This window comes from Pleurodeles waltl, chromosome 8 (assembly GCF_031143425.1).
Source record: "Pleurodeles waltl isolate 20211129_DDA chromosome 8, aPleWal1.hap1.20221129, whole genome shotgun sequence".
Lineage (NCBI taxonomy): Eukaryota > Metazoa > Chordata > Amphibia > Caudata > Salamandridae > Pleurodeles > Pleurodeles waltl.
The window spans coordinates 1,392,442,593-1,392,465,308 of NC_090447.1; the positions used below are offsets into that span (position 1 = coordinate 1,392,442,593).

The following is a 22,716-nucleotide window of genomic DNA, read 5'->3' on the forward strand; positions in this document are numbered from 1 at the left end:
TTTGCGATTTTTAAGAAATCGCTATTACCGATTCGCAAATGTGATACATGGCCCTTTGCGAGTCGGTAATAGCGATTTCTTAAAAATCGCTATTACCGAATCGCAATGGCCCGTGATGGTACATCTGGCCCTTAGTTCCTAGTTCTGCCATTTTTCTAACAACTGCCCCACAAGTGTTCACTGAAGTGTTGGCTGTGGTTATGGTGTCACTCAGGACAGTGCTTAATTTGTGCTTGTTGTGTCCGGTGCTGAGCACCGGCACTTCTGTTTGAGGGCCGGGGCTTATTCTTCTGCCTCAAGCATTTGCTGGGAGCAAAAGACACATATGGGAGTGACGGAGGAAGGGAAAAATGAAAAAGCATCACAAAGGGAGAAAGTAGAAAGCTGCTAGAGTGAGCTGAAGGGGCAGGGAGTGGCTTTATATGGATTGAAGAGGCCGAGATGGCTTCAGGATTACGCTGCCTCAGTATTCTGTGTTCCCACATTTAGTTGCAGCAGCCACGTGTAAGAGGAGGGCTTTGGGCACTGGCACCTTTTTATTTACAAATTAAGCACTGACTCAGGATGTCCATTCTTGATGGCTGGGTGGTGAAGGCAGTGTCTACTGTGCTGGTATCGGAACATTTTCTCACATTCTAATGTATTAGCCCAGTTCTCTTGGGGCTAGACAACTTCGGAGCACCTGGGCAGTATTGCTTTTTGTCTCTGAAATCTCATAAACTAGCTACTACTGCAATTTCATTGAATACTGAGGATCTCCTTATTAGCCTTTCACTATCGGGTTACTGTGAGAGCAGTCAGTCCAGATTTACACCTGAAGAGTGGTGTGGAGGATTACAGTCTAAGACAATGTAATGTTTGAAAGGTGCACACTCATTGCAATATCCAGGCAGTCTTGTAATTCTAAAGCAAGCACAAGACTTGTATTTATGGTAGAAGGTTCTATACTATAACAAAATGTGTATGGCTTTATAGTAAGGTATGTTTTAGCACTTATGCAGGCATTCTAGCTCTTCTAAATGTACATATAAACAACATGTTCACACTAGTAGCATCTGCAGAGCAATGGGCAAATTAGCAGTTTCTGGCCTGCTCATGAGAGTCAACGTTCTACCTAGACTTTTTAAGTCTTATGGTTTTTCTTAGATAAATGAATGTGCATTGGTGTTCCTGTGTGATGTCTGAACTCTGGCCTGTGCATTTGCAGTCCTTCAGCTGATGGTCATGAAAAGCTGGGTGAAGTAGTGGTTCCGTCAATTGGACGCATGGGTGATTGTAGTCCTTGTGTGATAATACACAAAGCACTATCGAACAACAAAAGGGAAGGGGTGTGCTTTCAAAGTAGGTTTAGCTTTAGATTGCTGTGTAGCAGCGCCATGGGGGACCACAGAGTGTATGTAACCAGGTCTGGCATTTCACAGTCCCCAGACAACGAGGAGTCTGTCTCGGTGGGGCAGTGGGGGAAGAGACCCTAAAACAAAACACTGTAGCAACCGTGGTTCACTCCAGAGGCTACTTGAGCTTTTCACGTTTGCTCCTGGCAGCTTGACACAGAGAATTTCCTTCGTTTTCTGCCTTTGGTGACAATCAACAACAGTCAAGTCTTCACTGTTAGCCCTGTTGATCCCAGTTTTGAAATGGACAGCAAAAACAGGTCCTTGGTCTTGGACAACTCCTTTCTAATCGGTGGTCCTACAAACCTGCAGATGGTGTTATGGTTCTTGAGAAAATTTAAGGTAGGTTTTCAAAACACAAGGAAGCTTTCCTTTTAATCCTGACTCACTAATCCTGACTCACTAGGAGGTCTGCCTTTGTCCTTCCTCAGGCATTGGTGCAGTTTCAGCTTGAAGCCAAAGATGAACATGAATAGTTGAATGCCTGGGTGTACAAACTTGTTAGTTGGGAGGGTCAGTCAAACAGTCACTTAAAACTAGTGCAGCTTTTTTGGGGGAACCAGTCTGATGTAAGAGCATTCTTCTTAAGGTACAGTTCATGTTCCATGGTGATGGAAGTTATCCAGTACATAAATCCACCCACCGGGATATGTATTTCTATCAGATGGTCCAGCAGCCAATCTGAAACCATGGCTGGGCTTCAACCCTTCTCTGCCAGAACTAAACACTGAGCTCTAGCAGTGACCATATAATTGGCCGCAGTTTTGTCATGATTTTGTTCCCTTGCAAACTCTAGGCTGATGTGTCCAAATAGTCTGGTCCAGTGAGATGAGCAAAAGGGGGCATTGTCTGTTCCTTTGAATCTTTCCCTATTCCAGTGATGTATGTTTATTTAAACCAGACACACAACAGTGTTGTTACAGTTACTGGGATTTTCACAGCGGGGCAGAGCGTCATGAAGACTTGTCATGTCAGAACAAATAAGTCAAGACACTGCTAAGGGTAATAGCAGCTGATTATAGTCATGGGGTACAGGTCTAACTGCTGACCAGGTTAGTGAATAATTACAATGTAGCCTGTCCTGATTAGGACACAGTTGGCTTCCCCCAGGGTGATAGCCCTATGTACCTGATTGCCTGTGTGTAACATGCTGTGAAGTGTATGAAGGACTAAGGTACCCCAGGCAGGCCGTCTCATAGTTTGAGTAGCTTCAAAGAAGGTCGACAGCCAGTTAAACTGTATAGGCCTTGCAGTAGCTGTCTTCCATACAATCTGCATGTTCCCACTGCCACCTTTTCTTCTCCTCTTCCCATCACAGGACATTGCAGCATTGTTTATGTATTTGCACTCTTCATTGGAACAGAAAGGCCCATTTTGTATTCACTGCATTAGTGTGAACACGTTTGAGCAGAATTGCCTGTGGTCTCCAAGAAGTAACACTAAGGCCTCATTACGACTGTTGCGGTCTCCAGACCTCCACAGTCGGGTGGCGGTCAGGACCGCCGCTGATGCGGTCATCTTACCGCCACATTACATCCCTGGCAGTCAGACCGCCAGCTCCGCCAGGATCCATGATCCCGGCTGCCTGGCGGTGGCGGAGATCGTAATCCGTTAGGGCAGTGCTGCCATGCGGATTACGACCTTGTTCTCTGCCAGCCTTTTCATGGCAGTCACACCGCCATGAAAAGGATGGTGGAGAACAAGGGCTACAGAGGATTCCCTGCACTGCCCATGAACTTGGTATGGGCAGTGCAGGGGCCCAACTGCCCAGCACCATTGCAGTGTTCAGTGAACATTGCAAGGGGGCTGGTGTACCCTGCTGGCTACAGGATTGCTGCCAGCTCAATTGCGAGCTGGAGACAATGCTGTAGCCTGTTTCCCGCCAGGCCGGCAGTCGCAAACGGAGGTTTCCGCCTGCTAACCTAGCGGGAAACTCTTAATAACTCCGGCAGAGAGATCGCCACAAAGACGGCGGCCACCCTGTTTGGGAGTTTGGCGGATGAGCTTTCCCATCTGCCGAACTCGAAATAAGGCCCTTGGTCTGATTGTCAAGGGCATGCCAGCTTACTGGCACCTGTACCCCAGTTATTGTATGTGCTTCCTGGCCATTTACCACAACCAGTGTCCAGCTGCAGCCGCAGCAAGAACCTCTAGTTCACTGACATCATGTCCAGAAGCAATATACATCCAGTGCAAGTGTTATGGGATGCTGTCCATCAACATGATTCTCAAGACACGTTTTTCATTATGGGATATGGGCTCACGCTGGGATAATTTGGACCAGTGCCTACTAGACTTGCTTGTCCAGTTCTGGCAGCACTTTTATCTACTGCTCTTCAGCGAGCTTCCAATTTCTGACTCCTGCTATGCAATGGAACAAGAATGAACGCTTCCCCGATCAAATTAGGCTTTAACAAGAATTCCACACACAACATACAGAATTGATCTTGTAAGCCAATGTCGGAGCACCTTGGTTTAATTTTCAAATCGAAAATGGTGGTGTTCCTGTGCTCTTTTCTTAAAATGCGTGCTGCGATTGGGCTGAGGTTGCTTAAAAGATGTCTAGCCCTAAACTGAAAATAAGGAATTCAACTGTGACTCTGCTGCTTTTTTTAATTTCAGAAAATGTTCTCGGATTTGATGTGGTAAGACTAGTACAAGCAAGAAAGAAAGTTCTGTAATCTTGGAGGAACTATACAGATACTGGCTTCATAGCACTGAGAAGAATGACATAATAGCATACACAAAAGCAGGCATGAAAGCGTACGTAAGGTTAACATAAAAAGAGAACTGTGAGTTTGTGGTGTAAGTAGGAGACAACTAGTACTGACACGAATAAACGAATACTAACTAGTAATAAAAGGGGACAGACGAGCAGGCAGAAGAACAAACTGAAGGTGAGTAAACTCGATCAGGTGGGCATCGTAGACGGTAATCTGGTCGAGTAGGAGCCTTTTATACTAAACTCTTGAACCTACCCGTGTGTAAAAGTGATAATTCTCCTTTTTAACGTACTGCCACTGGACACTGACTGGCCATTCTACATTTTTCGCAGTGAACCTTGGCAAACATAGTAAATCAGTAACATTTCATCTGGACGTGTATTTAGTTATAACCTGTATCTGTGCTTGTAAATTTATATCACCCTTCAAGAGTAGCTCTTGACAGTGCTTAATTTGTAAATAAAAAGGTGCCGGTGCCCTTCAGCTCACTCTTGCTGCTTTCTACTTTCTCCCTTTGTGACGCTTTTTCGTTTTTCTCTTCCTCCGTCTTTCCCATATGTGTCTTTTGCTCGCTGCAAATGCTTGAGGCAGAAGAAAAAGCCCCGGCCCTCAAAAAATAAGTGCCGGTGCTCAGCACCGGAAACAACAAGCACAAATTAAGCACTGGCTCTTGGCTGTTCAACCTTGTTATACTGTTAAAGCCCAAGCACGTACAAAAGCGGCGCTTGGCACTTCAGTGAGCTTTCAATACGACCAAGATTGGGGGCACTAGGCGTGATAGGTAATTACGTGAACAGGTACAGCTTTTGATGGAAACGCTTTTTCTTAAAATGCTGCTCGATTACTCAGCTCTAAACTGTATGTTTATGAATCGTTGTTATACCTAATAATGTAATGTCTGTGCAGGTTAGTTCACTCAGAATGTTATAAATACTGGCAAACTATAACAAAATAATGAATCGATTGCAAAATCTGCCTGAAAATTAAATGCTTTTGTTTTAAAAGGCTGTACCAGTTGGTGAAAGTCCTGTACTCCTTTGGGATTTTTGTCACCTATGCAATTCAGTACTATGTGCCAGCAGAGATCATCCTTCCACCTCTTCTATCCAAAGTCCAGAAGAAATGGAAGCTGCCCTGTGAACTCTGTGTCAGATCACTGTTAGTCTGCATGACCTGTAAGTAATTATTCATCTCAAAATCAATACAGCCTACTGTTGTGATCGTGATAAATGTGTAGATTGATTATATCTTAAAAAGGCTTAAGTACAAGGGCCTGTCGATAAACAAAGATCACTTACTTGAAGAAGCTTTGTATGTTAAACGCATTCACATTAAAATGTTGGTTTGCAAAACAAACTCAGCCATCTGCAAAACAGAATGCAAACTTGTGCCATCTAGAAAACGAATGCAATGGCCAGTTTTAAAGAGGTCCTGGCCTGCCTCTGTATTGTACTTGCAGTGGTAAATGAGCATCAGGCTGTAAAAACATCACTTGGCTTGATTATATTACCCAGAGGCCTCATTTACGGTCACATTGTTATGTTTCCCAAGCTTCCTGAAAGTTGGATATTAGAAACAGTGTTGTCATTGCCCTGCCTCTCAATTAATTTTCTAAAGAGGTTCAAAGTTCCTGTCTCAATTTATTGACACCATTATTTTTTGCAGTGCGAAAGAGGCGCGGAGGTAGAGATACTGGCAATCAAGTGGTGGGATTCCAACTTTGACCTTGTCCCCTGCCAGTCAAACATACGCCATGTTGGAATCTGACTTGCTGCCAAATTGTAACATGCGTGGGAGTGAGGAAGGATTGCAGTGAGTTGGCAGAATGGCACATTGTTTCTCAACCATCCTAGGTCTTCGGGAGTGCCTACCATTCCTTCATCTCTGCCAGTGACAGCAGGTGGAATTCGAAAGTGGTCAGGCGCCTCTGTATGCTTTCAACATGCTGCAGCCTTTCACTTTAGTACATCAATGTTATCACTATATTGAGTCATTTATTAAAACTGTTAATAAATGCCTCTCAATATGGTGATGCAAACTGATGCACTAAAGTGAAACACTCCTGCATGTCAAAAGAATACAGAGGGACCACTTTTAAATAGTATAGGACTTGTGGCATGCTGTGCCAGCCTCAGGGTTCTTTTTATTGTTTCAAAAACAGTAAAAATGACCCTCAGGCTGCCAGGTATGATGAAAGGCCTCAATCTCCCGGTCCCACTTACCTGGCAAATCTTGCTCTGGGACACGCATGCCGGGCCCACAGTCGGGTGTCTTGCAGCTGGAGGCCTGAGATTGCCAAGCATGCCTTCTCTGCCTCCCATGCAAATACATGCTATAAATAGATACTCGGCACGCGATAAAGCATGCGCAGTGTATCTGTGTACAGCATGGCTGTGCAAGGGCTTCTAACAAAAAAGAGAATGACGTACCAGTACCATCCATGCTCACCGTACTAGTGAGACAATACCCAGAACTCCTCTTTTGTTGGGTGGTGTGAGCTGGGAAGGTAACCCTGGGCATTGTCATTGTGGTGAGGCTGATTGAAAATGAGTCTTGTGCTTTGAATTTTGGAGGGAATGCTTAAAGATGTGTAGGAACTGTCTTTCCTTTGCTTGGGCGTGACGCATACTCCTTTGCTTGCAAGAGGAAGGCACGATTTAAATGTTTTGTTTTCTGCAGTAGAAGAGTTCAGCATGAAAAGAAACTTGATATAGGGTCAGGATTCACTTCTTGAATGTTTTTTATTTTTCTGTTGTTTCTACCGTGTGAAAAATGATTTTTGGTAATAGCTTCACTAGATGGTTTTCCCAGAATGAGGACAAGGTAATCCTAATTGTATTGCAACCTTTCTTTCTTCAGTGACTGGGTACTTGGTGTGCCAATCATATCACATCTATTGATTCAATAGCTTTCATGAGCCATGTGGGCAACCCAGGGTGGGCGGGGAGTTGGTGGGCACGGGTGAAACTAGGTTTGAACAACCATAGTAATAAACATAATGATTAAGAGAGACACAACGGAACAGTGTACTCTAGGCCATTACACGGGAAGGGCAAGTTGGGGTGTTGAAATTGCTATTTTAAGCGTTCTGTGCTCCCCCTATTCCACTATAGCTACACTATATAATAAAAATACATGGCCAGCCTGCTCATTTATAATCAGACAGCTTACACTGCCTCACCACTAGGTGACGACAAATAATGTTTTTTTTCTCTTCCCTGGAAAACATTTTTTTCCTATTTACAAGGTGAAAGTTGAAAGTGGCACACCACGAAACCATTTAATTAAAATAGAGAAAACATAACTTAATTGAGTTAATAAATGGAGGGCTCCCCCAAAATGATGTGATGTCCTGCTATAGGAGGCAATGTTGAAGTTTGTGAGTTAACATGCAGCTCCAGTGCTCATATCTTTTAATTTTCCTTAAATACTGGCCTGGGGATGGAAGTGCTGGAGAAGAACAAACTCTTGTATGTCCTGAGTTGTTCTATGTCCACTCTTCGTTTTAAGGTAGTATTTGAGTTCTTCTCCCATATCACTTATTGTCACTCCTATTCCTAAGTACAGTTATCTGTCCATGTCTGAGTGGGAACTAAATCTGTCAAATACAATAAGGCGCAATGAATGTGTCAATGAATAAAGGGTTTAGGGCTTCTGTTGGTACACTCTTAAACATTTCTGAATAGATTTACAATGGGATATTTATGTTTAGCTCGACATGATCTGAATTGGTTCTTCCTGTGGTTTATACACTTGCCTTTACTGAATCTGTGCTTCACATGTGCACATTATGCACCGTTTCACTGGAAGCATTATTTTAAAGTTAGTCTCTGTCACACTATTTGGATGACTGACTTCTTAAATAGTTGAGGAGTTGGAATAGTGATGTTTTACCCCCTTAGGCAGTGGTAAATGGTGGTTTGTCATTTTGTCGGTGGACGTTTAAAGGAGTCTGATAACTAACGAGAAATGCAGCAGCATTTGTTGACATTTCAAAAGAAAACATAACTCTGCACGATGACAGCACAAAGTAAAATAAAAGCACAGGGCTCAAGGCATCAAAATAGCCACCTAAGAATGCAACACAACAATCACTATCAATATTACAATGCAATATCTCAGCACGAAAATTCAACGCCTCCCCCCAAAAAAACAACACATCACCAACACAAGAAATATGCACAAACTTTCGTACCACACATATTACCACCTCCTCAATCTGCTTTCATAAAACAGTGATAACGGGTATTTGCACCTAACTCTGACTGACTTTCCACCAAGGGTACATATTAGCGCGAACATATGAGCTCCAATCTAACATGTTTTGTGATCTGGCCAAAAATTCAAGTTGAGCGGTTGATATTAACTACAGCACAAAAGCAGGTTAACACTCTTTCAGCAACATTCGCCGCCCACTCCCTCCCCCAAAAATAATAATTATGTAATTGCCTTTTTACTGTGAGTTTTTAGGACACTGGATCAAAACAGGATGGTGGATTTTTTTATTTGAAACCAGTCCCAGTTTCTGTGAGGCTCCCTCTTTTTAAAGTTAGAAAATCCATTTGCAGGTAAATGCAGTATGCAACTGAGGCTGCTTCTGAAATCTAGATGTTTGATCAGCCTCATTCTGCCATTCATGCTTCTGCAGAGGGTCCTAGGTTAATTCGGAGGTAATGATATTTAAGCGCTGCAAGGTAAATACATTTCTGTCAGCGATAAAGAGCTGCTGTGTGATTCTATTTTGAAAGTTTTACCTCAAGGACCTGTTTAGATCATCCTGGAACATATTTTTAAAAAAGAAAAAAAATGGAATAGCTCCCTAATAATCTCCAGCAGGCATTGCTATACTTAGAATTGCTTCACTGAATATATTGTTTTTAACACATAAAAGAGACTTGACGGCTACATTTTATTGAAAGGAGATTTTAGAACGAGAGCTTCAGCTTGCAGTTTGAACATTCTGTTGCATATTTATAGTTTGAGTGATAGATAGTTTGAAAGAAGTCAATCTTAGAGCAAGATTGCCATTAGTAATGGACGCTTCTGTCTAAAAATGGGTTCCAAAGAAAATTATATATTGGAGTTAGAGTCAAGGAACAGTAGAATTGCATTATTAGACCAGAAACGAGCTTCGATTGACGATATTTTGGAAGTTTGTAATATAGTCCTAGTATATGTGCAGGTTGATGTTTTGACCATGATAAAGTGAAGGACAACTGAATACGAAGCACAAATGCTATTGTGTACCTTCTGTAAGTTTATTTTATGTTAATTATTTATTAGGAAGCTTAATTTTATTAGTTAAGTATCTGACTGCCAACAGCTGAGCCTTGTCTCTTTCTGTCCCTTTTTATACTGGAACTCTTTAATAGTGGATGATGTATCATTTTTAGGTCTAGCTTGAAAGTGTAGTCCTCTAAATACTTATTGTTATCACATCTTTAAAATACACATCGAATGGGCTTTGTCTCAATCAAGAGACCATTCCACCTTCAGGGACGTGGTTCAGTGGGAATGCATGACGGATTGTTTTATATCTGAAAAAAGTATGCTCAATCATCACCCTGTTTGACAAACTCAATTCTTTATCTCCTAAAAGTTTAAATACTAAAAACAATCTTTTTACTATTTGTTCCCCTGCACGTGCAAAGCTTATATTGTAGGACTTAATGCAATAAACCATTCAATACAATGGGGTAATCCTGTGTCCCTCAGTTTCCTGGGTATTTAATAATATGTAACCACAATGGTTTCCGTTGGGATCCATTGTAGCTACATATTAGTGTGATAAATAGCATTTGAGCCTGCAGCACATGTAAAGGGCATTTGTAAATGGCTGTTTGTATATGCTTTGGCACAGTTAAGCCATACCCATTGGCGCTGAATTGTTTGTTTAAAACCATTATTGTTAGGGTGGACTTCACGGAAGAATGCCTTTTACAGCGTCAACTGCATTGGAGTCCTTTTGCCTCTCATGCAATTGGTTTGCTGGCTGGTACATTACACAGAGGGAGGTGCTAGTCCTGTTTCTGGCAGCTGCAATGTGGTGTTATGGGTGTGCACATGTTCTGCTGCTTCTACATATTTAATCTTCATCCCATCTATGCATTGTTTATACACCACAAGCTTTTTTCCCTTTGCACTGCACAGCAGCAGTCATTAAATATTTTGTTTTTATTAGAATTTAATATACCTTAGAACCCGCCGTAGCGGGCTCTACCGGCTATTAAAGGCCCGCTCCCGCGTCAAATGCCCGAGCCTTTGGCTCGGGCATTTAACAAGGGAAAGGGCCTTTAATAACAAGGTAGAGCCCGCTATGGCGGGTTCTAAGGCTATTAGAACATTCTGCCACTCAGGGCAGAATGTTCTATTTAAAAAAACAAATTGCTCACGGAGCCCGCGGGGATTAAGATCCCCTCGGGCTCCGTGAGGCTTTGTTCACAGCTGCAGCTGTGAACAAAGCGAACATTGGAATGTTGGCGCTGCGGGCTTTTACCGGCCAGTAAAAGCCCGCAGCACTCCATTGTTTTCAATGGAGCTGCCAACTTCCAATGTTCTAATATACATAACATACTGATAGGGGCTTTCAATCAACTCTCTCTATCCACTGGGTTGCTATTGTCATTCACTTTTTTTCTCCAACTCACTACAGCATTGGCAGTGAGTCACTCCACTAACGTCGCTGCGAGTGACGACATTCTGCTTTTTAACAATTCTTGTAAGTGTCAAACACTAATATGGCAATGTGCGTTTTTTAAGAAAAAAACATTTTTACTATGGCCATTTTTTATATTGATGAGGGCCAGGTAGCTTCCCCAACAACAAACTTTAAAAAAAATCATGACAAAGAAACAAGCACTGCTCCCCCCACCCGAGCACCCGAATACTTTATCAAGGCAATTGATCTCATTTTTCTTTTTTTCCACTCCTAAAAAAGAATCAGTAGACCCACTTTCCTGCATTTCTGTGCATGCTGTATTTTCACAGGTGATTTACACCCACTGTTTTTTGCTCGCATTTAATGAAATGGTGCAGTTGGTATCTCAATTCCAATTTTCCCTTAAGAACACCAAATGGAGCGATAGTGAGAGACATGTACTTCCACAGTAGGATTGCAGTGAGGTACACTGTACGCTTCTGGATGAAAAAATGTAATTTTATTTTGACTTCTGCAGGAAGTGTGTAGGCCCTTCCATGCCCAGCTTGCCTTGTGTACTTCCTGGTGAATATTGTCCCAGTGCATTGCAATTGTACCCCCTGATGAGCCTTTAAGGGTGCAGGAGCCTTGTTATAGTAGACCCCTTAGTTACTTCTTTTCCATTTCGACCACGAATAGAACCTTGCTGCTGCAACGCACATCATGTAGGTGTTCCTGTGCTGTATGTTACCCACTACAGAGGCTGAATCTATGACCTCTGGGTATAGCACAACATGAAATTCACTGTACTACTATAACTTGAGATGTATGTGAGTTCCGCATGTCTTTAATGCAGAGTGTTCTGCAGTGTGTGACTTCGCACTTTTGCACAGCCACATGAGAGTTTTGTTGTCTGACATACTGTGACTTGACCTGCTGCTTTTATTTTGGTGGGGGTGCCAGGCTGTTCATATTTCAGTGTTGTTGGCCTACACAGATGTGCTGACTCCTGTCATGCTTCTAGTTTGAAAGAGGTCTCGATGAGTTACTCAGTTTGAGTGGGATTTGGTTTGATTAAATTCTTGGGTCACCGTCTTTTCCAACTGCTTCATTTAGCCTTGTGGTTAACAACTTTTTGGAAAAGAAATTAGGTATTGCTACCACTTCCTGAATTTGCTTAAATGTCTTGGTTTTTTTAACACAACCACGCAATCAGTTATGAAAGACAATGGTTCCTACAGAAACATTTTATTAAAACTCAAATTCTTTATAACGGTGAGAGAGTTAATAGAAACATACTCCCTCTTATACTGGTTTTCTTTATGTAAACTTAAAAAACAGGGTGACCAATGTTTTTAGATGAAGAAACCTTTGTAATGTCTAAAAATAATCATACCGGTGTTAGAAATGGGGTCTTTGGTTGACAGTCAGGTTAACCCCTGTTCAAGCAAGGACCCTCACTCTAATCAGGGTAAAAGAGAATCTCCCTCAGCTAACCCCTGCTTACACCCTTGGTAGCTTGGCAGAGCAGTAGGCTTACCTTCAGAGTGCTAGGTGTAAAGTATTTGTACCAACACACAAGGTAACTTAATAAAAACACTACAAAATGACACAACACCAGTTTAGAAAAATAGGAAATATTTATCTAAACAAAACAAGACCAAAACGACAAAAATCCAACATACACAAGTCAAGTTATGAATTTTTAAAGATTAAACTAAAAAATAGCGCTTAGAAACACAAAATGCTTCGATGAGGTGTTTACACGGCGTCGTGACGGAGTCGTTCCCAACAAGCCGACCCTAGCTGCGCTGGAAACAGTCGCGTAGACCCCCAAGTACAGTACCTTAGGTGAAGAGTGAAAACAAGTCGATGCGCGAAGTCGGGGATCACGGCGTCTGTGCGAAACGTTGAATCCGCGCACTTCGAGCGGCGCCGATCATGACGTGGTGCGGCGACTTAATGCACAAAAACATATTTTTAAACCTATTTACTTATATATTTCCCATGGTTTTACATGCATTCGTAGTACCATGGCTATTTTTTAATATAGTCTAGCTTTCTATGCTTGTTTCTGCAGTTGGTGGACGTTCACAATAGAAGTCAGAGGTTTGCTGCTTTTTTAAGCATTAAACTTAGTTTGTTTACAGTGCAGACTTTTGACATCATATGTTTGTTGTAAGAAGAGCATAGGGGAGATGTGTATAGCTAGCTTTGTTTTCATTTTATTGCTGTTTGCATGTTTTTGAAGTTTTGATCCTTAAACGATTTCCGAAGTTGGTGTCAACAAGGGTCATTTGTTTTTTAATCATTTTCGAATTTTTTAATTAAAACTGTGTTGACTGAAATGTTTGTCACCTTTTGTAAAGGTGACAAAATTAGACCACTACATTTATCTTCTGACACATTTTTACCCATTGTGAATGGGCCTTTTTTCCATTAAACAAGATTTTCAGGTTGTTATGGTATATTGAATGGATTGATTTTGTTCCATTTTTCAAAATTAGACTTCAGTAAAATTGTGTCAATTATATTTGGAGATTAATGTACAGTAAAGGTTTTTTTTAAATAATGTGTTAGAAAACAGTGCATACATACTACTGTACTAACTAATATTCCAAAAAGTTGAATTTTAAAAAGGAGCCATTTATTTGTTTCTTTTGTTTTTTTGCAGTGCAGGCTACCTGTAAAAGAATGTGTCTGTCTCATTACCTGGAAACGTTGCTCGTTTTAAAACTTTTTTTAGAAAATGGTAGAAATTAGGGTGATGTTTTCCTAATAAAACTAGAGAATCAGTTATGCCAACCCTCTATAGCATTGTCTGTGTTGGCACTTCCCACTAATGGCTAATAGTTCCACCATTCAATATGATTATGTGCTTTTCTTCCCGGTTGGTTTAGATGCACAGTCTATGTTTCTTCCAATCAGTTTGGCAACGTTGTATATTTTTCCTAATTTTGTGTAAAATAGTCAGATTGAACAATAGTGGTGTAGTATCCATCTACATTTACAGGAGGTACAAAACACAAAGCTATTCATTTTTTTAAAACTTCGAACTGTAGTTTACTGTCAGACATTTAGGGTCTCATTACTAGTTTATTGGTCTGACCGTCGAACCGCCAATCCCGCGGGGTGAGGCTGCCGTCACCCCTGTCATATTACGGTGTTTCCACCGGGATAACCAGCAGAAACATTGTATTACAACCTTCCTGCCGGTCAGCTCGGTAGAAACAGTGCCACGACAATGGCTTCAGGATCCGAGGCCAATGCTCTCGCACAACAGCACCCTTGGAATGCGTTCTGTCTGCAGAGTAAACAGTGCGCATTCTGAGGGTGCTGGCAGGGGGGTCCATGGGCATGGGCAGTGCATGGGCCCCCCAGCAGTGGCTTTCCTCCATCCTTTCCATGGCAATGAAATCGCCATGGAGAGGCTGGCTGAAAGTTGACTCATGATCAGCACGGCGGTGCTGCCATGGGTACCGCTGTGGCAGACCATGACTCTGACTGCTGCCACCCTGTCGGGATCTTTGATCCTGATGGTGGCGGCCATTCCCTGGTGGTCTGACTGCCAGGGTTGTAATCTGGTGGTCAGACCGCTAGTAATGCGGTAGTCCGACCGCCACCGCGAGTTTGCAGTCTTAAGACCGCCAAACTCGTAATGAGGCCCTTAGTCTCCTGCTTACGATGCCTATTGATTTTTGTTTGTCAAACGTCCTGGATAAAGTGAAAAAATATCCTTGAATTTCTGCTTAAGATAAAGTGTATTTAAAGTGGTTATAATGGCAGTTTCAAAGTCAAATAATATTTTCCTAGGACGTTTACTTTTGTTTCTTTTATGACTGATAAAAAGTTAGTGTATGCTGAGGACTCCTTGTCTGCCAGTAAAGCATAAATATGAGGCATTGTGGTATTCTTTATTTTGCTAAGTACAGTGTAAATCTGGGTAATGGTTTATGGTTATGGGTTTCTCTTTGTTTGCAAGGGATATCAATGTCACTAAAGGTATTAGGTTGTTTTGGCTGCACATTAATCGTCTGTCTTTCTCTAATTATTCTTTTCAAATGTAGAATAGTTGACATTTCTACCACACAGTGCCTTGTTATCTGCCATAGAACTGAATCACAGGGCTCACTGTAGGCGGCTTCTAGGGGTTATATTTGTTATACATTCTCCCTTATTTCTATCTCTCTTGTAGATGTAGACTGCTCATTCTCACCTGTCCGTTCTGCAATCCGTCTCTGTCTTTGTAATGAGTTGAGAAGTAATCAACACTTTCCCAATGAGCCCTTGGTTCAGTTTTTTCTCCTTTCAGTAAATGTATCCTTCATGTTTGAGTAACTGATTTCCCCTTTTAGATAACACATAGTTTGCTTTTGCCATGTTTCCATATTTACCTGTATACAATTTAGAAACAACTTTCATTACTATTTTATTTTATTGCTTCATCTGTAATCCTTATCAATAAACAGTGTTTTTGTTTCTTACTGATCTTCTGGTACTCAATTTTCAATACAATTATAATTTCTAGTAGTTCTTTCAAACAGAATGTTCAAGGTTTCTCTGAAATGGATAGAAAAAAACACCTTAAATGAGTTGCTTTTTTGCTTGTAATCCATTACTGTGTTTTAATTTGTTGATCCTGTTTAAAAAATAATTAGTAGGATCTCTTGGAGAAAAATTGTATTTAAGTTAGTAACTGCTTTTGGTTGGAAAAAAGTTGTTATTGTTATTATGTTACTTTTACTAGCATTTTCTTGGTATGTATTAATTTTTTTACTTTATTTTCAAAGATTTATGTTCATTTATTCAATGTTTCTTCAATTCAAAGGTTTTATTCACCTTTTCTTTGGGATTAATTTATTGTAGATTTGGTAACTATCAGGTAAACTCACAGATTTATTTAACATGTACGTTTGTTATTTAGGTTTCATATCCTTATTTATGACATTTATATATAAGTTACACTTAACGACTTTAGTTTCTAAATTGCACGTTTTCTCAGTGGTGTACCTCTTTCAGGGCTGTGCTGTCACCTGAGAGGTTTGCATCCATTGATTTCAAAATACTATTTGCTCTGCTATTGTACAAAAATCACTATCCATAGTAAAATGTATCCTTGAACGTATCCTTTATGCCAATTTCATGAAACCTAAAATACATTAGTAAGTGATATTGATAAGATGTGAAAAGTCAATTTTGACCTTTTTTATTTGTCAAACATCTGCACCATATTTGTTGGGGCCTCATATGTAATACTTTCCAAATGTGAAAAAGACTCATCTATTCTATAGTTAAGTTAATAATTAATTTTTAATGGTAAATACTAGAATATTTATGTTGCAGATTGAATGAAAAACGCATTGTAAAATCATGCATAGTAAAGGTAAAACACATAGAATTTTATATTCCTTTGCATGGTAAACATATGTGTTGTAAATACCAATTTGTAAATACTACAATGTAAACATAGGCGTGACATCAACTGACATTACAGCAGCAGGCATGGCACTCTGTGCTGGAGCAGCATTCTGATACCAGGCACCACCCTAGCTGTACCTACGTCCCAGCCGGAGGAGGACGAAGCTTCCTCTTCCTCCTAAAAGCTGACTGATGCTTTGTTACTCTCAGAGCAGCCTCTGCATTGAAGTAATGTGTTCTTTGAGGAAGAGAAGATGCACTTCCTCTGCACTGTGCAGCAAGTGATGGCGACTAGGAGTAGATGTACTGAATTTGTACATTAGTACAAACATACCCTCTTTTTATTCTTTGTTTGAGCAGAAACACAACTAGTACTGGCCATAGTACCCCCACTGCACAGCAACAACTGCAGAGCCACGTTATACACGCAATATAACCTCCAACCCTGAAGTGGGTACACAGTCTTTTCTGAGGCAGCTTTAGTCTGTTACGAAGCAGCAGCTGGTGTTTCTGCCTCATGACATGAGGTAACACCGTGCTTTAGGAATCTCCTGTCTGATTCAGGAGAGTTGCTGTGTATCTCTCCTCCTCCTCCTGTACAAGGGACTGTAATTTGTCTTTGAGTGGGCCTCACTTCAGCTGCCCAGTGAGTTCTGTCAATAGGCTGTAAAGGCCTTCATCCCTGTCACTGCCCTACGCTCCATTACTACATTCCCATCTCTGCACTCAGTGTATAGAAATAGCTGCCATTGTCACTTTACACATGGAATTTCTCAGTGGCCCAGGCCATCGTTATCTGCAAAAAAATGATTCTCTCCCTTAACTAAAAATTGCATCACCCTCAAAAACAAGTGATTCAATACTCACTTTAGGATAAGCGATAGCTTTTTTTATAAATGACTGTGATTGACGGGTTGTCCCCTGAAACAAATCCTTTTCTTTGGAAGTTTCATGTCAGGGTAACCAGGAGTCAATGGGGGAACAACTGTTTTTGACTGGTCGTTAATTTTACCATCACTTGCTATCACTTCCCTATTACTTTTCTCACAAGCCCAAGGGAATAAAGGGGACAATGGTCACTTTTTCCTATCTCAAGCTATTTTCAGTGCTTTCAAAAACGTAAATCTTCTTTCCTTCAAAGCAATAGAGTAGAAATGAGAGCATGCACTGCCACACACATAGATGCAGTCATTTCAGACACTCTCAAACTGTTTTGAAACCTCTTGGTCCTGTACAACTTCCTGGAGTAAAGTCCATTCCTGAGTCCCACCACCTATTGAAGGGTGCTATTTTGACATCTTTTCAAAAGGTGAGAAATCTACAGTTAGTATTCTTCTGTAATGCTCTTTCTGGAGAATGATCTATCTAATTGCTGATTCTTCACCAACGCTCTGTCCTTCATTATTTTGTGGTGTGGATTTCTAATAGGTCCTACTTTGGATTCCGCACACTGATTACTGATTTGTTTGCGGATGAATCATTTATTTTTATTGAAACTTCTAGCAGAACACACTTGTGATGCTTACATATGGGTCCGCATTGGCAGTTCTAGAGACAGGACCAGTTCACCAAAGAGTCCGAGGGAGACACGTATTGGCACACAGTAGCTGTTGCTGGAAATGTTTTCGTATCCAGTATTGTGGCTTGGAGGAATTTAAAAGTTGAGGGATTTGCAGTTGGATATAGTATTCACCAGAACAAGACTTACAGAAAGTAAGTAACATTTTTGTTGTTTAACATGAGTGAGTGGGTTTTTCATCCAGCAGATGCTACTATCGTGTAGATGCTGCATAGCTGTTTTTAATCACACATGTACAGCCATTTTGTTGATGATCAAATGTGCACTACCATGCTGTGTTTCATCAAATGTGCTTAAAATGTTGATTCTCATCAGTTATATTCTCTCATACATTTTTTCATGGGACGGTGTCATGGTGGTATTGCCTATTTGTTTTTACGTAAGTGCAGTTGTACTATTTGCTATATAGTAAGTAGATGACGGTTCACTTTTGTCACCAGTTAGATGCTGTTCTTCTGTTTGTCATCAAACCTGAAGTGATAGAAATCTTGTGGATTTTAGATAGGTAAAGCTGTTGGAGGATGTTCATCAGCACTATGGAAATAGTTTTAGCAAATGTCTCTTAAACTGTTCTTAGTGGCATTTTTGTGGTATTCAGCTGTAATATGCTAATGCTTGCAAACACAGGCTTAATTAAATACTGTTTGTCTGCTTTAGCATGTTAAAGCTAGACCTATTGGCTTTACCAATGCTTTTTTGTTTTAGGTTTTTATTTTTTCTTGGCTTATGACAAAAAGCGACTTCTGGCATCTGTGTGTCAAAAGTAATGGTTTCCATTTACAGGACTTTTCCTGCTGCGCTATCAGTTATCAATCATCTGCAATGTCAAGGAGTCCTTCCAGTGTGTATCTAATGCTAAGCTGCTTCATGGGACTCTGTTACCTATTCAGACGGAGTGGTGGCCCCTGGGTCACCTAGGAGGTGATAGAACGCCTCTCTGTGATTAATGATCCCTACTCCGCTTTCCTCCTATGCTCCTAGTCGTTGGCCTCCTGCCGCCCTCCTCCTTCCTTGTACATTTACCTTAGGTGATTGTTATTATTCAGTCTCCCATTTATCACTGCTTCCTGCTTATTAGGTCTTCCATTACGTTTTGATTTTACTAAAATTATATGTATGGTATACATAATGAAAGGGGCTTTCAGCCAGCTCTCCTCATCCATTGGTCTGTCGTCTTTCGCTTTTTGCTTCCACCCAATACAGCATACAACGTGGGGCAGTGGGGCAGCCTACTTAAGCCACTGTTCTCTCACGATGAGCATATCTGCACACAAGGTAGTTTCCTTCAGTGACAGTGATTTTGGTTTTACTTTAATGTTTTATTGTTGCCTTTATTTGTTTAGAGACTAATGTGATAGCAGGATGCTTTCTACCAGCTCTTCATGCACAGAGCACATTCCAGCTTTATCAGATCCTGTCGACTGCATATGCTGTTGCAAACTCCTTTGAGAGTGTCCTTTATCTGGCTGTCACTTTTTATACCATACCAGATTGTGTCCATTTGAAACAATTGAAACTATTAAGTTAGCTTGTTTTACTGTGCATGCAGTACACAAAGCAGAACATTCCAAACTCAAATTCACCAATAGTTCTTTATTAATCTTTGCCCAGGAAGAAACCAGTCTTTATTGTGTTTAATTTGCAGAAGTTCAAACACTGTTTTCTTGCTTTCTTTTCTTGCTTCTCTCTTTCCTTCTTTCCTCTTGTCTTCCTCTGTTGCCTTCTTTCCTTCCTTCCATCTTTCTTTCCTCCTTTCTTGCTTTTCATCTTTACTTCCTTCTCTCTTTTCTCCTTTTCTTTGCTTCCCTTCTTACTTGCTTTCCTTTTTTACTTTGTTCTTTCTTCCCATATTTGTTTCTCTCCTTTCTTGCTTTTGTTCTCTTTTGCCCTCTGTCTTTTCTTTCTTGCTTGCTCACAGGCAAGAGGCTGGCAGCCAGTGTCATAATGGTTGGCTTTTTTTAGGTCTGTGCTAGCCAAGACTTTTTGGTTTTACAAAAATTATGTGTATGATATAGTAGGGATTTTCAACCACACTTCAGCCATCTGTCTGTGATTATGTCATTCACATTTGTCTTCCACTTACTTATAATGCTATCTGTATTTAACCACCAGCTCCATCTTGACCACTGACTCCATTTTGTGCTTAGCTTAGCTTCAAATGCCGTCACATTGTTGGCACAGGTATTTTTCTGTGCACAGCTTGTTAACATGTTTTTGCTTTTTCTCACTAGGGAAGGGAACATAACATGGGGGAGGAATACAGATAAGGAGGTACCAGACTGAGAATGTTCATAGTAGAGCAGGGTACAGCTCAGTCTTGGAAATACACCCTGAGATCTGGCCGGTCTCTATGGGTCCGAATATGACCCTGGCGGTCATTTGACTGCCAGGGTCGCAGTGGTGGTCTGACCGACGCCAAAGTGGTGATTTGACCACTTTGGCGGCGGTATGGCTGCTACATTATGACTGTGACGGTTGTGCTATGATCGGACCCCCAGCACCGCCAGTGTTCCTCCATAGGAGGGTCTGGTAGTGTTGGCGATCCTGATCCGCCAGGGCAGCGCTGCAAGCAGCGCCACCCTGGGGGTTACCACCCCCCTCTCTGCCAGCCTTTGCATGGCAGTAGTACTGCCATGCAAAAGCTGTCAGAGACGGGATGTAGGGTGCCCCAGGAGGGCCCCTGTTCTGCCCATGCACTTGGCATGGGCAATGCTGGGCCCCCCTGTCCAGCCCTGTCACAAAGTTCACTGTTTGCAGACAGTGAACTTTGTGACGGGTGCGAGTGCACCCTATGCACTACAGCATTGGTGGTGGCTTGATTACGAGCTGGAGACAATGCTGTAGGCTGTTTCCCGCTGGGCCCGCGGGCAGAAGCTCTGTTTCCACCCACTCACCCAGTGGGAAACTCGTAATGGGGCGCGCGGGGAGGTAGCCGCACTGGCGGTAACCTGCCCCTCGGGATATAAACCATCCACCGGGTATGGCCAGCACTTGAATTTCACAACTTACTCAAAGGGAAGGGGGGGGTACTAGAACGTTCCTCTTAAGTTTGTTTAAAGTATCTAAGGTGGGGAAGCTTGACAACTGGGAGAAGAAGGAACTCCACTCTGGGAATGGACGCATTGTCCAGCGAGTAATCCCTTCATGGTTGTTCTCTTTCGTCTCAGTTGTCAAGGGTTCCACAACCTGATGTTGGCAGGCAAGGTGATGCATTTTTAATTCTTATTTCCAGCTTTGCGATGGGCATGCATGAATATGTAGTCACTATATATATATCTCTATATATATATATTTATATATATATAATTATTCATAGTTGATGTATTGCATTTTCTTTGATCATTATTATTCTACTGCTGTGATTACTTTAACAGTCTTGGAATGGTCTACCCCCAAACCTTTTGCTTGTTTGCCTCACCTTTTTGCTGTATCTGTTTTGTTGCCATTTTGACTCTGAGCCCTTTACCACTTCTGACCAGTGCTAAAGTGCATATGTCTCTCCCCTAAACGTGGTAACATTGGTGTATCCACAATACTTAATTTGCTTGTAAATCCCTTGTAAATCCCTTGTAAAGTGATGTACCATGTACCCAGGGCCTGTACATTAAATGCTACTAGTGGGCCTGAAGCACTAATTTTGTGCCACCCACTTAAGTAGCCCTTTAAACATGCCTGCTGCAGCTCCTGTGTGTGCAGTTTCACTACCACTTCAACGTGGCATTTAAAACTCCTTGCCAAGCCTTAATCTCCCCTTTTATTACACTAAGACATCCCTAAAATAGGCCATAGGGCAGAGTGCCATGTAACTAAGAAGTAGGACACGTATATTTAAGTAGTAAACGTACTGGTAGTGAAAAACTTCCAAAGTCATTTTTCTCTACTGTGATGCCTACTCCTCTCATAGAACTGCATTGGAAATTCCTTAATATACTTTTAAACTGTAATTCCTGATCAGAAAGAAGTAGATTCATCATGTTTCATATCATTGGAATGGTAGTGATAAATCCTATTTACTAGTAATGTTGGATTACTATTTTAGAAATACCACATTTAAGTGGCCATTTCTGTGCTCTTACATCTCGGTGTGCCTCCAGCATGTCTCCAATATTAGTCTGCGGTGGGTGACAGCTACACATTGTGCATTGCATTCCCACTAGACAGCAACAAATACAGGAAGGTTATGTGTGTCTTGTTAGAAATGGGGTCTCTAGATGGCAGTTGGTTTGCACCCTGACCAAGTAGGGACCCTCACTCTAGTCAGGATAAGGGAGATAGCCGCTCAGATAACCCCTGCTCACCCCCTTGGTGGCTTGGCATGAGCAGTCAGGCTTCTCTCAGAAGCAATGTGTAAAGCATTTGCACTTAACACACAGTAATAATTGAAAACACTACAAAAGGACACCACACCAGTTTTAGAAAAATAGGCAATATTTATCTATATAAAACAAGACCAAATACGATAAGAATCCAACATACAGTAAGAAAAATATGAATTATGCAAGATTTACTCAAAACTACAATTCCTTGAAGTCGATAGCTCCACCTGGGGCTATCACGGCGTTGTGATCAACAAAACCAACAGTTCAGGCTGGCCACGGCGTTGCGGGCCAGCTATGCTGTCGGGAAGACCCGCAAACAGTACCTTGGATTTGCAGGACGTTGTGATCCTCGCGGTGAGCTCCACAGTGCGGTGTCACTGACGTCGCAGTGTCGGGTCCAGAGTCGGTGCAGGAGTCGTCGGGTCCTTGAGGTCACACGCGTTGTAGATCGAACTTCAGGCTGATGAAGTCAGGTGCGCCAGCGTGGATGGCGTCGGGTCTGTGGTGCAAAGTGTGACGATGCTACGTGCGGTGCCCACAGGTCAAGGTGCAGGCAGCGGCTCGGTGACGGCTTCCAGCGGTGTCGGTGAGACCAGGGCTGCGGTGTGAAGCAGGGCGGTGCGACGTGCGGTGTCCACAGGCCACG

The 22,716-nt window shown here is 41.8% G+C and overlaps 1 protein-coding gene across 3 annotated transcripts in view; it reads left to right on the plus strand.

Annotated features, from left to right (window-relative positions):
• The window catches only part of SLC36A4 (solute carrier family 36 member 4), an 820,425-nt gene that overhangs the window by 450,911 nt on the left and 346,798 nt on the right, over window positions 1-22,716 (plus strand). For all 3 annotated transcript variants that reach the window (XR_011194611.1, XM_069202450.1, XM_069202452.1), the window contains one exon: window positions 5,123-5,292. Coding sequence is in view for 2 of the 3 variants with exons in the window: in XM_069202450.1 (XP_069058551.1) it covers window positions 5,123-5,292 (170 nt within the window). In the remaining variant the exon portion in view is untranslated. The remainder of the gene's footprint in view (window positions 1-5,122; window positions 5,293-22,716) is intronic.